This window comes from Pinus tabuliformis, chromosome J (genome assembly GCF_031772625.1).
Source record: "Pinus tabuliformis cultivar Carrire ecotype Pingquan chromosome J, CPIR1, whole genome shotgun sequence".
NCBI lineage: Eukaryota > Viridiplantae > Streptophyta > Pinopsida > Pinales > Pinaceae > Pinus > Pinus tabuliformis.
The window spans coordinates 465,777,849-465,796,601 of record NC_142295.1 but is presented as its reverse complement, the minus strand read 5'-3'; the positions used below and the strand labels follow the sequence as shown (position 1 = coordinate 465,796,601).

The following is an 18,753-nucleotide window of genomic DNA, read 5'->3' as shown; positions in this document are numbered from 1 at the left end:
CACTACCAGTTGTGAGTCAAGATACACTACCAACGAATCAATTCCATAAGAAATAACTTCGGATAATAAATTAATGGCGGCAGTATATTCAGAAATATTATTTGAAGTAGAACCAATACATACTCCCCTTGCTACCATCAACCGACCAGATGGATAATAAATCACCCAAGTTGCGAAAACGAGATTCTGAGTGTGCCACCTAGCACCATCGACGAATCCGAAATAGACCAAATCATCCATCAACACCTGCCAAAGCAGATAAAAAAAGTGTCGATATCACAAAAACTCTCGATAAAATATGTACAAAAATACAAAATATACAAAGAAGCCACTGCTCGGCCGTAACCTAAGCAAAATACTTCTTGAGGTAGAGCCCATTTCGCGGCTCCGCCAACTTGTTCCCTTCAAAATCAACTAATTCATAAGCCCCTTTTCCCAAAACTCGTTTTACTATAAAGGGACCATACCACATAGACTTGAATTTGCCTACCCCCAAGGCGTCTTTATCTTGGTCATAGACCAAGACAAAGTTGCCTTTAGAAGAGACTAGAGGACGGACAACTTTATCATACTGAGTTTTAACCCTTTTCTTATGGGCCTCATTTATTATGGCGGCATCTCGACGCTGCTCATCGAGATGTTCCAAATGAACGAGGCACTCTTCGAGACTAGATGTCTCTGGAAGGAGCTCAACAGCTAGCTTAAGAGATGGAATTTCACATTCAATAGGAAAAATAGATTCCAGCTCGTAAACTAACTGAAAAGGTGTAAAACCGGTGGCAGTCTTTACCGAGGTTCGGTATGCCTAGAGAGCCAGGTACAACATGATGTGCCAATTGGAGTGATTTTTGTCAATTGTCCTTTGCAGGATTGTCTTGAGGGACTTATTCACGACTTCGACTTGCCCATTGGCTTGAGGATAATACGGAGACGAATGCTCCTGCGGAAGCCCAATTTAAGAGCCAATTCGGTCATCAATTGGTTCTGGAAATGATTGCCATGATCAGTGACAATCTCTCTCTGGATACCGAAACGTGAAATAATCTGATTGAAGAGAACAATGCTGCTGTTTCACTATCGTTTTTATAAGTAGGCATGGCCTTAGCCCACTTCGTAATGTAGTCTACGACCACTATAATGTACTTGTGATTCGCTGCAGAAGGCGGAATTCAAGTAGTAAAGTTGATGCCTCACTTTGTAAAAGGACCGACAGTGATAACAAGGAAAAGAGGAGCTGGATGCGCGTGCATCTTCCAAGTATAGACTTGACAAGGGTGGCAACGTTTGACCGTTTCAATACAATCTTTGAAAAGCGAAGGCCAAAAGTAGCCGGCACGCAAGATTTTCTGGGCTGTAGCAAGCCCTGAAAGATGACCACCACAAGCTACATTGTGGCAATCATTGAGCACAGACTCTGCTTCTTCTAAAGTTAAACAATGCCTAAGGATTGAATCAACCCCTCGGCGATATAATGTATCACCAATGATGACATAGTTCTTTGCAAGGTGACGTAATTTTCGGCGTTCATCCTTGGAGGAAGCAGGAGGGAACTTCGAAGTCTGGAGATAGATAATGATATCTCCATACCAAGGATCTTGTGAAGAGATGAGGAATAGATGTTCGTCTGGGAAATTTTCCTCACAAACAATATCTTCTTCACAAGGCAGCTCGAAAATTAATTCCGCAAAAACCAATGACTTCTTAGACTTGGTCGACAAGGACTCGAGATCGAATTCTTGTAAAATAACAATCCATCGATTGTATTTGCCCCCAATCACTCGCCTACCGAGGACAAATTGGAAAGGATTGACCGTCGCTAAGATGAACGTTTTGTGTAGCGAACTACAATTATTAATGACGAAGCCGCTGGAGAGCATGGACAGCTACCAAGGCCAATTTCTCAACCGGTTCAGGGCCTACCAAGCCTCGACTCAAGTAGTAAATCACATGCTCTGTGAGAGCATCATCTTCCTGAACCAGAACCATACCTATGGTTGATTCTGCTGCTGTAAGATATAAAAGGAAATCTCTACCATAATCTGGTGGACTCAAAAGTGGGGTAGAGATTAACGCCTGCTTCAAGGCATCGAAAGATCATTGCGCAAAGTCGTCCCATAAAAATGGAACTTCTTTCTTCAGCAAACGCATGAATCCTTTAGTTATCTCAACATAGTTTGCTATAAACTGTCTCAAGAAATTTGCCTTTCCTTGGAGACTTTGAAGTTGTCGGATAGAAGACGGGGAGGCAACTGAATTATTGCCTCAACCTTGAAGGGATCAACTCGAATCCCTTCAGTTGATACAATGAACCCTAACAACCGACCAGATGTAACCGCGAAAATGCACTTGTTTGGATTCAACCGGATCTTATAAAATTGACATCTTTAAAAAACTAACTGAAGGTGATTAGGATGATTGATTCTCTTTCGAGAACGAGCAGCTAAATCATCCAAGTATGCTTCGATGACATGCTTGATGTCGTGGAAAGCATAAGACATGGCCCGCTAAAATGTAGCTCCAACATTTTTAAGACCAAAAGGCATCTTTTTGTATGCAAAGGTACCCCAGGGACAAATGAAAGCCGTCTTATGTTGGTCGTTTGGACGAATAGATATTTGATTATAACCGGAGAATTCGTCCATGAATGAGAAAATCTCATTACCCGCACATTCATCAACTATCTGATCAATAAACGGTGTGGGGTAATTGTCTTTCGGACAAGCTTTGTTCAAATCCCTAAAGTCAATGCACACTCGAATCGTTCCTTGTTTTTTATCAACCAACACTGGATTAGAAACCCACTCTGTTAGAGGAACGGGGTATATGAAACCCGCCTTGAGCAACTTTTCTACTTAAGCTTTAATAGCTGCTGCTTTTCTAGGATGGACCGGCTGATGCTTTTGACGAATCGGCTTGGCGTTTTCATACGTCTTGATCTCATGCTGAACGATGGATGGATCAATACCAGAGATTTCTTCATAAGACCAAGTGAATACATCCCGAAACTCCTTAAAGAGGTCGGTGTAAATTGGGGAACACTCAGCTTCAATGAAGACATTTTCTATCACATTAGGGTTCCTAGAGATGTTTATTGGTACGGTTTTTGAAATGACCGACATATTACCTTCGACACGTATGTGTGCTGGAGCCAAAGGGTTTGAAACCGTACAAACATCGCTAGTAAGTAGATTGGAGAACCTGGATTCGACTTCCTGCAATGGAGGAAGAAAATATGAACGATGATGTAAATCTTCCCACGATCGATCTACACCTGTCATTGCTTCTAAGATTGCTTCCTCAGATGGTAAAACCGTATCTAAGCAATCCATAGCAGAAGTAGAGTCAAGGGTCCAAGCTGGAGCCACATCACCATCTAACTCCTCCTCTGAAAAAGGAGTAGGATGGTCGTCTGCAGAGTTAACGATAGATTGATATCTAAGCTCTGCTGCAGACATAGGGAATGCCATTCCACCAACCTGCCCTTCATCTAATGTGGTTGTAGGCGAAGGTAAGGTCCAAGGGTCTGAAAAATAATGAGTTCGAAAGAACTCTTCCCATGAAGACTCTTTGGAGAACAAAATGGCATTGATTCTAGCTATAGGAGTGGGAAGATCAAATATACCCATCAACGAAGAGTACATCCCAACTCCTAAATTCTCGATAGGTTGGCGGGGGTTATCGACCAATGGCATTGTAGAATCTGAAGTTTCCCGAAGATCACCTAGAGATTAATCCAATTGATCAATTGTAAAAATTCTCCCCTCATGAGGGAAACAGAGGATGTGGAATAAAGATGACACTATGGCATCCATTTCATAAATCCAATTCCTTCCTAAGAGGAGATTGTAATCCAGGTTGGCATCAACGATTTCTACTTTGATATTAATGACCTTTCCTCCAACACATATAGGAAAGGCCGAGATAATCCCGTGTGGCCTATGAGAATGTCCGTCAAACGCTGTCAAGAGAGTGGGTGAAGGAATAGCTGAAGGCGATCCAATGGCCTTCCAACATGACATAGACATTATGCATGTGGAAGCTCCCTCATCTATAACAGTTCGAAAAATATTAGTTTTCCGGTAAGTAGACTTTATTTGAAAAGCCATATGATGAGGAAGTCTCTTTTTGACATTGAGCATATCAAAAGTGAGCACAAAAGAATTTTTTGGATCTATTGCCCTGATCGCTGAAAGCAAAGCACTTCGTTGAGCTGGACACGACTGGAGTACCTCTAAAGCAGACATAGCGCAAGGACTTTGAGCCAGATCCTCTACAATCGAGTTTTTTGGGCTGCCCTAGCATTAGGGTTAATAGTCGCGCGCTTGGCAGAACATTTCGGTATCTGAGGTATAGACTCGACCTAAGGTATAGACTCGACAGAGGGTCGCTCAATATGAAGTGGATCCATAGTTCCGGGAACAGATTTATCCTTGGCTGTTTCTGCTTCACCATAATCACGTGACCCTGTAGTCATATTGACATGAGAACTCATCATGAAAACATTTGAGGAATTGTCCTCCTCCTGGTTTCCCCCTGCAGAGGTACCAGGGTTTGAGTTTGTGCCAGCAAGCAATTGCTGCCCTTGGGGGAAAGGGTTAGTTAATACAGCTTGGGAGCTAGAAGACTCTTGCTGTACTAACAAGCGCTGAGCATCTTGAATTTTCGGGCAGAGATGAGTCAAATGATCTCCACTGCACAACTTGCATGGAAATTTAACTTTCTTCTTAGACTCTTTTCTACCCTCATCGGCACCATTGTCGGGCTTGTTTGCATTACCCTTCCCTTCCTAATTCTTCTTTTTACCTCGTCCCTTCTTCTTCCCATCAGATTGTTGATTTCCTTTGGGGTTAGAGGCCTGGATGACATTTATGGAAGAAGGTTGGGAAGGTGAAGGAGTAGACGGTGTAGCCTGATTGGAAGAAGCAGTTTGTAGAGACAACTGCTGCAATTGGTTCAAAAGGTTCATCGTATTGGCATCAACCGATCCAACTATACTATCAGTGTGAGGGCTTGGCTTCGGTTTGGCTACATCAACCATGGATCTAGGAGCATTCGGTAAGATTTTATGAAGAGTCCCAGACTGAGAATATATTAGTTCTAACTGCTAGGCATGAAAGATAGCCTGCTCTTCGGACTAGACGACATAGAAACATCCTTGGAGATCTCGGGTTGTAATGATTTTAAAAACCATTCGAGATGGAATTCAGGTGGAATTTCGGCTTTGATGAGCCTTTTTCTCCGTCTCCATTCCTGGATATGATCCGAAATGTGAGTAGCCGTGTCCTGATGAAAATTGGCCAGAAGTTCAGTTCTGGCTTCGTAACGGACAGGCAACTGAAAATGGTTTAAGAAAATGTTAGCCAAATCGGCGAAAGAAGTAAAGGTGCCCCCTGGCAACTCTATATACCACTTAGCTGCATTCCCTGTTAAGGTGCGCTGAAATAACCTCAACCTAATTGAATCATCGATCAGGGAGTTGGATGAGCACCATAAATGGAACGTGGTTACATGGTCGCCTGGGTCTTCACCACTCTTCCCTTCGAATTTTGGAATATCCGATGGAAGTTTGGTTGGGACCGGAGGCCAAGCCGGATTGTATCTAATTGGATCGTTTGTCAACTTAGTCAAGTCTGGTAGATTAAGCGTGGCCAGAAACGGAAGTCGTGGAGGACCTTGGGGATTCCACCCAGATGGGGTGGGGTTCCCAAAAGTCTGAAAAGAATGACCTGGGTTTTGAAAGGCACCAGGTTGCCCGAAGTAACTATTAGAACCTACTGGACCAAAAGGTGACCCTTGTGGTCCAACAAAACTCGGAGTTTGACCAACTCCAACCGGAAATCCTCCGTAACCGGTAAAGTTTCCCCTTAACGAAGTATTGTAAGGAGCTGACAACCCCTGGTAAGGGTTCCAAGCGTTAGCTAAGAGTGGAAAACTTTGAAATGAATTGTTTGAGGAGTACGACACATTCCCTTGTTGGCCGAAAAACGGATTCCTAGCTCCTATCCCACTAACCACATGGTTTGTCCAACTCTGAAAGGGATCGCTGCCTTGACTTGTGAAAGGAAAGGCATAGATCCTATTGTCGGATTGGAATGTGGTATATGACCACTTTCAAATGGGAAACCTTGAAAAGAAGCCAATCCACTCATCATGGACGTGGAGGCGGTTGATGGTACATTCAATGGAGCTGAAGGAATGCCTTGAGAGGGCATTCCAAAAGGGAAAAATCCAAAACTGGATGCATTAGCTTGGAAACTTCCACTCGTTTGATAGAATGGTAGTAGACCCAAATAAGAATGTGCTTGTAGTAGATCCAAATAAGGATGTAGAAGTGATGGAAATAGTTCCTCCCCCTTGCACATATATGGGTGTCTGCATGCTCGTAGCACTTGTGGTGGATGCCATGCTTCCAACAGTGGTCATTGAAGAGATAGATGTGTGTGGACCTGGGCTCGAAGGCCTGTGAGTCGGAGTTCCAACATAAAACAATACGCCTGGATGATCAGGAGGGAGAGGAGAATTCGGAGCCGCAACTGACTCTGAAAGCTCTTCCACTTCAATACTATGTTCGACTGGAAGCGTACTCAAGAAAGAATTGGTGTGTTCCTCTCTAACTCTGTAGAAGTACCAGGTCTATCTTGTAAACTAATGCCCCCAAGCGGAGGATCAATCTCCGATGTGCCTACTACCACTGGTTGAAAACCACTGGCAGAATTGCTCATACGCCTTCTAGGAGAAGCCTCTGGACTCACAGGTGAAAGCCCACGAAGTCTCCGATATTGTCGAGATGGTTGGTTAGCCACTTTGAATTATTTTTATAAGATCTACTTAAAGACTCAAGAAAATTGAAAGCTAGGCCGACTAGGAGCATAGAACACACACTAAAAATGTCCCTAAAGAGATCAACAATCAAACAACTTCCAAGTATTTCCGCTCTGGGTGATTAGGACCGGACACCAAAATACAAGAAAGTTAATAATAAGGGCCTTCCGAAAATAGACTGGGGTAATTACGCCCTAGGTCTACTAGCGAAGGTATCAGAGGTAGTTACGCTGACCTCCAGACAATAGCCTTTGCCGGTGCAAGCCCCCAAGCTTCGCAAGGGTGCCCTCCAGAAGTACTGTTGAACATGATGCAACGTCAACCTCAGGTGCCATGGGATTCCCCTCCGCAACCACCTGTGTAGATCCCTAGGATAGGCAACTAAAGACACCAACTTGTATCAGAAGTCGGGCGGAACAGTCGTGAGGTAAGATCCGACACATAAGAGAGGGGGTATCTCTCGTCCTTATCTTCACAAACCCTCGTGCTTAACTCCTAGTCACGGAGCTTTCCCGGTCTCCCTAACACTATTGGATTTCACTCTTTAATTAGACTTCTATGTTTTACAATTTAGAGTGGCCTTGGAGAGTTTACTCTCCTCTCGCCTAATCCAAGGCCCTAAATAAACCTAAAACTTGTTGGTGTATTTTGATGACAATACAAAAAGTTCTAGTTTATTTTATTAAGTGCTTGTTTTTAAGTGGCTGTTTTTTTAAGTCAAAGGGACAATATAGAATTGAAACCGATGGTGTTCATATGACGCAAAAGAAATTAATGAAAAACTAACTTATATGAAATGCACTTGTTTGTTCTTCGATGAAAAGCAACTTCTACTTGGGTTCTAAGAAACTTCTATAAAGCAAAAAACTTTTTCCTTTTCTTTTCTTATAGCAGACTTCACACTCACAAAAACTAAAAAGACTATTGATGCTTTAATGATGCAAAACTACCCTAATGCAAGATGTACATGATAATGCAAAAATCTAGATTACTCTAAAAAGAAATGAAACAATTGTTTAAAACTTTTGATAAGCTAACTTAAGTGTTTGAAAAGAATGCAAGTTTCAAATACAAACTTTCCTCCAAATAAGCAAGGCAAATCTCGAAAAATCACAATTCATTTTCACAAAACAAAAGAAATCAAACTCAAACTCGGCAAAAGAAAGCAAAAACAATGTTTTTGAAGAACTTTTCTTTTTTAAGGAACAATAAAAACAACTTTTCAAAAGCACTCAAAAATGCCACCAAAGACTCAAAGACTGAAAGCAAAGTACAAGGAAACTTTGTAAGTTACCAATTCAACACGAATGAAAACTTGAACAAAAGGGGTTTCAACTTGCACTAAACGATCCAAAAGCAACAAAAGAGCTTTGAGAAACTGACCAAGAAGTCAGGAAAGAAACACTTTCAAATTCACCAAAAAGAAACTTTCGAAAAGCAAGAAAAGGTATAAGGCCACGAAATGACAGAAAGCAAAGCAAGTAGACCAATAATCAAGTTTGACACAAAGATTGAAGACAATCTGCTGTTCCGGAAGACCAGAACAATCAAGAACCTCGATGAGAAGCCTTGTGTGTTCAAACACAAATCATAAAACTCACTCAAAAGCAAACCTAGGCCAAAAACTTTTCAAAGCAGGAGAGAATTCAAAACAGTAAGCTCATTGAATAATTAAATTCTGAAGACAGAAATTGACCACTTAGAAACCAAACAGACCAAGTAACAAATCTTTCTGGGCAGAAAGATTTGAAAAAAGCATGCAAAAAATGGTATACACGACTGTGTCCCAGCACAGGTGCGTATACATGCGCTTCTGACAAAAGAAACTCACGTATATGCGGTTTCAGTTCACAGAAACAAGCGTGTGTACGCTTCTGTAAACAGACAAAGATGCATATACTAAGTTTTACAAGAAAAATAAAAAACAGGGCTTGATTAAAAAGATTAGACTTGAAGTCTGAGTTCCTACAGGAGCAAGCAATACTGTCACAACAAGCAAACTAAGAACCGAGCCCTGATTCACACTGAGCAACCCAAACAAGGAATAACAAGATTGTTATCCCCAGTGGAGTCGCCAATTCTGTTACAGGAATAAGTCCCTTAGGACTTTGGGTCAGAACCCCAACAGAGCAAGAGTAATCTACAGCAAGAAACACGTATACAATTCAGACAACATGCTTAAATAATCAAACTATGCAAGGATGAACATACCCGAATGTCCTTCGTTTGGGTAGTTCCAGCAAGGGTTCAAACCCTCTGCAACTCTTGATGATCTTCGAATCTGCAAATCAACCAATTCAAATACACATAACAGCATATAGATAAAGCATTTTAATGAAATCAACTTTATATCATATAAGTAAATGGTTAGTTATACATCAAAATAATCATTCATACATGAATTATAACAATAACATCTGATGCATAAACAAAGTCGATCTCAGGAACAAGACAACGTTTCTTTTTATTGTAGAAAACTATAATAAACATGGAAAGAGTTCACCTGAGTCTTCCTCTTCCGGCTCCAAGCAGAACCGTCCTCCAAGTCCGTCCAGTCCCAGTCTTCAACAACCTCCTTCCATAACCAATACCATGATATCTCAAGCAAGTAGGAGAATATCAACACTCAAGGAAGCAAGGGTTTCCTGAACTTGGGGAAGTGTTTGAAGCACAGGGATACTTCAGACTTGATCAGGGGATAATCTCAATATAGTAATTCTAACTCCTCTCTCCTCCTTAAGGCCTTCCCATAGAAGTCTTTTTATACTTCTCCCAATTAGTTTTTTAGTTGGGGAAACAGTTGGGAATAGTTGGGCCACAGACACTAGGAGGTAATCAACAGGTAAAACCCGTGAACTCCCCCCATAGTTAAGGAGATTTAATCTTTTTAAGTGTTTTAACACACATATGCGGGTTGGGTATTGACTAACCCGCGTGTACACGCTTTTATCACAAGGCAAAGTAGCGTACAGGGAGTAAAACACTGTTTTTTAAAATATTTGGACCAAGTCTAGAAGGAGCGGTTGCCCTAGGCCATAAACCAAGCATCACAAATACCAAGGGTGATATTTGGAGCTATAACACCTGGATCCCAATGCTACCATGGCCAATCATTGCCCAAGTCCCATGGCTCTAGCCTCTGACTGTGCTATGTCTCAAGCTATAGCTGCTAGTCCATCAATCGAATACCAACTCATCACCTCTCTCCTATCCAACCTCTGGCATAGGCCAAGGTCAACTCCACTCTGCTGATGGTGGGCTAGTGGTACTGAAATATTGATGAACAGTCGGCCCACATCCCACTAAACATGTAGTAACCCTCTCATCTAAGGGCTCCTGCTTATTGTGCCCCGAACTAAGAATGATACTCCATCAATAGGATACCGACTCATGATCTCCCGCCAATCTAACCTGTGAAAATAATCGAATGCATGGACACCTATGTATGGAACAAGTCTATTACGCTGACGCTGGTCGATGCTCAACTCGTGCCACTCTATTCGGTCCGTCAACAGGATCTGTTTGAGGAAACTTGCCCCTCTCTCTATAATAGGCAAAAGTGGGCAAGATGTGCTGCAAGCCCTATCTATGTACTTCTGGAGAGCGCTGCTCCATAAAAATCTGCAGCTCTGCCAGTTGCCTGTTCAAGTACCTGCACCTCATCAGTGGGTCAGCCCAAAGGTGGATGCACCACCATCTCAAAAATATCCACCCTCATCTTGCTAGAAACTCCACGTTCCTCCAGTCTACCAACCTCCTGCAAAATAATCCTGTCAGACCCTCGCACCTCTTGAGAACATGTGTTTGCAAATACTGCAACCCTGTTAGCTGTCTGTACATCTACGTGCTCCTCATGAATGGATCTCCCCAAGGATGGCTGCTCATCCTCCTCCATCATGGGCTCAACATGTACCTCCAATTGGCTCTCTCCAAAAGGCTCATCATGCACACTGTGCATATCATCCTCCTGAGTCGACTCATGCTCCACCATGTGATGCTCCTGCTGAATCATCACTGGTGACTGATCATCCCAAATGTATCCCATAGGGACCACTGACTGCTCACCATACATAATAGAATATAAATCTGGCCTGCTGTCAACAACTCCACATGACTGCTTATGCTCCCTAGAGGCATCCTCGTATGACCCCATAGACTCATCCAAAGAAGAGTCCTTATCCTGAAAGACAAAAGGAATATCCTCTTGCTCTACCTTTGCCATTTCCTCTGCATCTCTCAAGCATTACTGGTCAGGTCCCCATGGTTCCTTGCAGATGAAGCAAAGATCCTTCCTCTTCAGCTCATTCTTTCTGCATGGTTGGTTGCCATAAATCCACTGCAATTCCTCTTGGGTCAACCGTCTCTTGATAAGTCCAATGTTTTGCTCAACTGACCTTTCGGTTATTTCATAAGCAGCAAGTGAAACCAATTGTTACTCCCTCCAAATGGTCAACAACCTAGACTGCAACCTCCTGCAAATGGCATCATGGCTTCTCATACATGAGGACAAAATGGATTGCATGTGTGTTATGACTATGTCAGGATGATGTCTCCTAATGCTTAAGAAGCATTGGAACATCTGTAGGATCAAATCGTCACACTCCAACTGAACATGAGGTCATAAGATCTAACCAAGGTCATGACTTCTAGAATCTCTAGCCTCTTCCCAAAGGTAGGGCCATCACTGTTGTCCAAATCCTGAAAGGTCTCCACAATTAGTCTGTGAAGACTCTCCTCATAAAGTCATCACTGTAAGGAGGTATAGGTGTGGTCAGCATCATGATACTACTAAAATAGGAAACAACTTGCAAGGAACAAAAAGCCCTTTCTAATTCTTCCACAAAAGCAAGGTATCGAGCAACAATTTGTGCAAGTCAAGAAGTTCTTTGGCTTAGACATATGCTTTCAAAGTTTGGATTCTTCTAGCAACATATGACCACACTCTAGTATGATAGATAGAGTGCAATTCTGCTCACCAAGGAGCTAATTCAGCATTCGCTGAATAAACACACTGGGATTCAAATTCACTCTATTCGGAAAGTTCTTTAGGAGCATACTCTTGAAGTGCTCTATAGTTGTACAAATGATCAAGTTACTGCAATTTTCATGAAATCCCTAATAGGAGTGAAGTTCTTAGAGCTTCTTCTATGTTAGCATTTTAGGGAGTTGTCATTAAGGGGGTTAGGTTCTAAATCTACCTCCTTCCTTCTCCTTTTGTCACTTTGTAAATTCTTCAATTCTATCCCTAGTTGTTCTTAAAGGGGGATGTTAGATATTCTGATGCCAGGAGCTATTAAGTTCAACTTCCTCTACAGTTGTTTTTGGTTGAAGTGTGCTTTTAGTGTGTTTTTGGTTGAAGTGTGCTTTTAGTGTGTTTCTTTAATGTGCTTTTGTAATTTAGTAAGTCAATGGTTACAATCATGTTTTACATAAGTGATTTGATGACTCAAACATTTCCTTGATATTAACAATACTTGATCTGTTGCTTAACTCCTTATTGGTCCAAGATTTCTATTTAAAGAACATGCAGGGTCATTCAGCTATGATCAAATTGAGAGATGTTCTTGTTAATTATTTTATTCGTTAATCAATTGGCCAAGTACTGTATACTGTTTCCCTCTTTGAGGGTTTTAAATTTTAATAGATGTTGCAAACATCATGTCAGTGAATATATTGCCGAAGGTTCGTAAAGAAACTTATTGGCAACATTGGGGAAATATCAGAAATAGCAGAAAATATTGGTAAAGTTGAAAAATATAAAAGTATTCATTGTTTACAATTTTGTTAGACATCTAAAGCAACACCCTCACTCTAACCCTATTATGGGCAAATGTAACAGTGAATAACCCCTTTGTTCTCAATCCCCTGCTTTCCCTCTTCAAACTAAGCAAAAAGATCCAAAAACATCCAAAGATCTGTTGACTCAGCTGATATTTTCCAATTTCTCAGTTCTATTTGCTGATATATTTAAAATTTGAAAAAAATGCTTTTTTTTTGGCATTAAATCGCTGCACAGAATTGCAATATATTGCAATGTTGGGATATATCGCCAACATTTGCAAATTGCAAATTTTGTTTTGACCACATAAATCTTGATGTCCTGACTCCTAATCTTTGATCTATGTGTGCGTGTTTGTCTTAAGGTGTTTCATCTGTGTGGATATGCCCTGTTTTTTGAACATTTGATAGGGTTCCAAAAGGTAGCTCAAAATATTTTTATATATCTACAATCACCCTGGACTTCAACATAAACATCCTCTTGGCGGGTGAAGAAAAAGGTGTTCATTAGACATGCTCGTCAACATCAACATCCTCTTGGCAAGTGAGGAAAAAATGATTTTTAGACATGCTCTGCAACATCTTTTACACTATCAGTGAACATGGCTATAACTTTTAACATTATAGTTGCATCAAGGGAACCACAGTTTTAGCTGTCATGTCAACCCCAAACAACAGCAAACAAAATGAGGAAATCCACAGCTTTAGCGATAAGGACATTGAATTTAAAGATGAAATAAAGAAGGGGATTGATGCCCAGAACCTCACCTCACCAGATCACTACCTGACATGATGCCCAGAACCTTGACCAATAAGTTCACTTAGTAATTTGACTTGGTCTGTAGGAGAGTTCTGTGTGGAGAGAGTTCCGTAGAGATTTGAATGAATCTGAAGGTCAATTGAAGAGGGATGATAAAAGGTATATCGTCCAGGGGATAAAAGGCATCTGAAGCTGCATTTCTAGTGGTGTTGTTTATTTATTGTGGGACTGGTTCATGGGATGTAGTCTAAGAGATAAAAGGCACCTTAACCATCCTTTAAGTTGATTTGCAGGAAGGAGTAGAAGCTGAATGTTTGTCATGTAATGGCTAGTAGAGTAAGGGGATGGCCTCAATGGCCAACTATTGTTGGACTCAGAAAGTAGCCTGATATGTGCTTTTGTGTCTGTGTTCGGTAAGAAAATTTTATGGTAATAATTACCTATTTAGATACGGACTCATTTGATTGGGTCATTGGATGTGCTGTTACAAAGAGTTGTCTGCTTTGTTTTCTTTCTTGAATATGCTGGTTTGAAATTAGAAGCACATTTGAAATTAGCAAAACAGTCTGTTGTTAGAAGTTTCCACAAAATCAAAGTATTTTCAGACAGATTACTTTTAGGATGTAAAACTAATTTAAAAGTAAACGTCAAAAGCTGCAAGGCATTGAGATCCTGGCTGCCTTCGTGGTTCTACACCTGTTGGATACAATCACAATGCACATGCATGGAAATCATTTAATCCACTTCTATATTCATTTTTGGAAGTGTTACATATAGAAATCCCGATGAATTTTTATTTTTTGATACCTTTAGTATGTGTCTTTTTTTTTCTAGATCTAAAATATTAGAAATTTATAGATGATTTGTGGCAGATTCATCCTCCTTTTACTTTATGCATGTTGCTATGAGAATAATCTTTTCCCTTAATCACTGTTAGGTAAGTTCTTTTCTTTTTGTTATCTTGCAGTGCGTTGAAAACTATCTTGCTTTTTTTGGACTGGCTATTTTAGGAAGTAGCACTAATTATCATATGAGTGGTGTATTGCTTCAAGGGAGCAAGTATTTCTTAATTGCACATATGAGAATCTTATGACGTGTATTTTAAGATGTGGGACAGCTTCACTTAAATAATTCATTGGTTCATGCAGATCCTGTATCACTTGTTCGAGATCATAAGCTCAAGCAGCAGCTTCTGGAACTAGGATTATCTGTGCAGAGCTTCAATGGAGATTTACTATATGAACCTTGGGAAATATATGATGACAAAGGACAGGCTTTTACCACCTTTGATCCATACTGGAGAAAGTGCCTAAAAATGCCTTTTGAGCCTGAGGCACCACTTCTTCCTCCCCGGCGATTGATGCCACCAGCAGGTAAGACTATTATTTGAACAAGGATATCTGACTAAATTGGCCACAGAAATGTCATTAACCATCTTCAATTATCTTTCTCAATTGTTTTCTGTCCTCAAAATTAGAGGGCATCAAACATAGATTATGCGTAGATTAGTGATAGATTCTAGAATGTAATTATTATTATTCTTGGCACTTTATTCTTTTTATTCTTACATTCCCAGGTCTTTTTCGATTTGCACATAAAGGCTTGAAAACTGTACATGCCATGGGTGAAATGTCAATCAAATCTTAATCTGTATTCCTTTTTATTTTTATTTTTTGGGGTATATTCAGTTCTCAATAGGTTCTATTAAACTTTGGAGGCACTATGCATGTGGATCTAGTCTCTTTGCACACTTTTCTAGAGCACCCCTCTTCATTTGAGGGCCTATTCTAGAGTTGATTTGATCAAAATGCACATGGACCAATATTCTTTGCCCATTTATTGGGGCCACTCAGCTTGAGGTGGTTCTCATCAAGGCTGCTTGGGAGCGAGAGTGGGGAGCAACATTTTCAAAAGTTCACGGGTCAGGAGTGAATTTGGGAGCGAGTGTGGGGAGCGACATTTTCATAAGTTCACAGGCCAGGAGCGAATTATATATAATATATACATATCTTTTTAATATTTTGATGCATCTATGTCAACAAAAGCATGTAGAATGATGAATTAGTGATAAAAAACATAAAACATGGATTAAACCATATAACATCATTCATCTAGTAGTTAATAAGTTATACTTCATTACCACAGGTCCACAAGTTGCAACATCTCGATTCTCATCAACTTTAAAGTTTCAAATTTCAATATATAATATTTGTCATCACTAAAGTGTACTTGTAGCCATTACCAGTGACCAAACTATAACAAATATTCAAGAATATCAAAGTTTCAAACATGAAATGAAACGTTCCATGAAGCATAATATTCATAATTCATTAGCAATGAGTTATAAATCCCAACTTTAAACTTCAAACTTAAATTGTCATATATTGTTTACAAAAAATACGATAATAAATATGCAAGAGTCAATAGTTATAAAAAGTACTACAAAGTACAAACTAGAAAATACATGGAAATCTAGACTCTAAAATCTCTTCTTTCCACGAGAAACATCTAGTTTCTTCGAGGAAGATCCATGAGTCTCCTCCCGCATAGTGGGACAACCACGTCCAGAACCAGAAGGCACATGACCTCCATGCAATGTTGCAGATGGAGGTGGTGGCAAAGGCAAAACTGGTGCCCATGCAACTTCAGCACTGCTAGTGGATGATGGGGTGGCATGGCTGTTGCTGCTTCATCATCATCTCTCAAAAGCTTTGCTTCCAATTCTTCTAAATGTATAGCTCCATTCTCCAAATTATCCTCCTTTTGGTTGTTGTCCCAAGTCATATATGATCTATCAACATGAGCTCGCTCACAATAATGTGTAAACAACCTTGAGTTGTAGTGCACAAAAACCAAGATTTCTGCCCGGTTTTCATTGAGGCAGTTTCTTCTCACATTATCGATGAAGCTATAGATGCTCCAACACCTTTGCAAAAGAAGTATTAATGACCTGTAAAAACACTTTTATTGCCAATTTTTCCAAAGGCCCCCCGAGCCATACATGTTCCACCGTGTGACATCATTCATTTTATCCCTATCTTCGATTGCATGCAAAAATACAAACGCTCCAATTTCACTGAAGTATTTTCTTAATTCTCCACGCAATCTAGCACACTCCTCTCTGTCAGTGACCAACTTGTCTAATGCTACCATATACCCAACTTGTAACTTTGGATCTGTATGGGGTTTGGCCCTACCCCCACCCCTAGGTGCAGGTTTGCCCAACCAAGATAGAGAGTAGTATTTTGGCATATAGATATATGCCAAGGCATGTAGTGGAATGTTAAGTTTATCCCATTGTGCACACACATATTTGTGAATATGATCATACAAGATGGGATCTTTTGGCTGAACGATATGTTGAAGTTTCTAAGTTTACTTAGTTAGAAACCCTCCATGCAATTTATCTGATTTATTCCTACGTACTTGTTATTTTCCTTAACAAGTTATTTACAATGTAAATACTGAAAATAAACACTAGTGCATGCTCAACATATTACAGATCGACAACTAAAAGAAACAGAAACAAACACACCATATGACACCATTATTTTTGGACTAATGTCCTCGGAAAAACCCAATGTGTGAAAACCAGTGTAGCTATCTGAGGGTTTTCTTATTAAGCAATATTAGAGTACAATCTGGGTGTTGAAATTGGCCTACCCAACAGATAATTTCCTTGGCAATAATACCTCTCTGTTTCTGACAAATCTCTTGGTTGAAACCCCGGATAATCCTTCCGGCAGCTACTCAGCATCAATCTGCCCCAGAAACCCCAGCGTCAGCCTCTCTCTGGACTGTGTCAGCCCCTCTTTGCCTCACACTGGCCTTGTGTCACCCCGAATGGGTCTGCATCAACCTTGGGAGGCCCTGCGTCAACCCTCTGGCCCTCCGTGTAAGCAACGATGGCCCCTCTGAGGTTCTGCGCAGCTCCCAGCTACCTCTGCGTGGTCCTGCGTGAACGCTGGATGGCTCTGCATCACTCTCCTTGGCTACTGCGCTGCTCCCCCGACACTATCTCTGCTTCTCTGTCTCTCTGTACTCAAATGCCCCTCAGTTGCATCTCCCGATCACTAATTCTATCTCTCTTAGCAAACCCCGCTTTAGAGAATAGAACTGATCACTCTGGTGTACCCTCCAAGTGACTCTCAAGCCTCCTCTTATACTTTTCCTGTTGGCATATCAACGACCGAGATTAAGTCCCTAATCAACGACTAAGATTAGATTTGGCTTGATCCATGTCTTTTGGACCATTCTAACACATATTCATATTAATGCACATTAATATTTTATTTTCCCTAAGTTTAGACTTTGGGACTCCATTAAAAATATTAATTATTTTAATATCTCCTGATCTGTTTAGAATCTGCCCAAACCCTTTTTGGGTATTGGAGATTTCATGTGCTCCAAACTCTGCACCAAATTTCGTGGCTAGAGCACATTCGATGCTACCCCAAATCAACATGATATCTTTTATTTGCCCCAACATGTTATCCACCTGCTCATACACCTCCCCAATCATTGGTGCATCTGTATCTACAAAACGAATCATGTTATAAATGAGCTTGGTGTATTACAAAACATCCCTCACATTTGTCCAAAATAGACCATCAAGAGCAGTGTCCTCCACCTCTTCAAAATATTCACTGTCAGTTGCGGTTGTAGCCCCGTCCTTTAATACTTGCTAATGTGAACTTGATACCATGCTAGCCAATGACTCTCTTACTTTCAAAAGGCACTTGAAGGTGAGGTAATAACTAGCAAATCTAGTTTTCCCAAGCTTCAATAGCTCCAACCTTGAGTGACAACGAAAAAGCCCATGGGTATTGCTATGATTGGTAATAAGTTTTATCATTCTCTTGCCTCTCTTGTACAATTCATCAATCCATGTGTTTTGAGGTTCCTTGATCTTAATACTGTCATGCATCAAAAGGTTCATTGTGTGAACCAAACACCCAGACCAAAATATGTTGGGGTATTTATCCTCAATAATTGCTCTCGTCACCTTGCAATTAGAAGCATTATCAGTGATGACTTGGATGACATTGTATGGCCCAATACTTTCAATTGTTTGAATTAATGGTTGTACATTATTGATGGTGGCCTTGAACTATTCCGAGTAATCATGTGATGAAAGGAAGCCTACACCAGTGGTAGACACACTAAGAAAATTTATCAATGGATTACCTTTTACATTTGTCCAACAATTAGATACAATGGATACCCCATATTCATTCCAAGCATTTGTGAATTTACCCAAAGCATTTGTTATTTTGTCTTTTTCACGATCAAGCCCCACAATTCTAGCTTTGTCATACCCAGGGCTCTTGTCATTGATGGTGGAAATCATTTCATGCCAATAAGGTGAGAAAAGAACATTGAATGGTATCCCA

At 40.6% G+C, this 18,753-nt stretch overlaps 1 protein-coding gene across 3 annotated transcripts in view; it reads left to right on the top strand.

Annotated features, from left to right (window-relative positions):
* The window catches only part of CRY2 (cryptochrome 2), a 164,264-nt gene that overhangs the window by 57,853 nt on the left and 87,658 nt on the right, over positions 1-18,753 (top strand). For all 3 annotated transcript variants that reach the window (XM_089377939.1, XM_089377940.1, XM_089377938.1), the window contains exon 2: positions 14,509-14,733. In XM_089377939.1, coding sequence (XP_089234065.1) covers positions 14,509-14,733 — 225 coding nt within the window. The remainder of the gene's footprint in view (positions 1-14,508; positions 14,734-18,753) is intronic.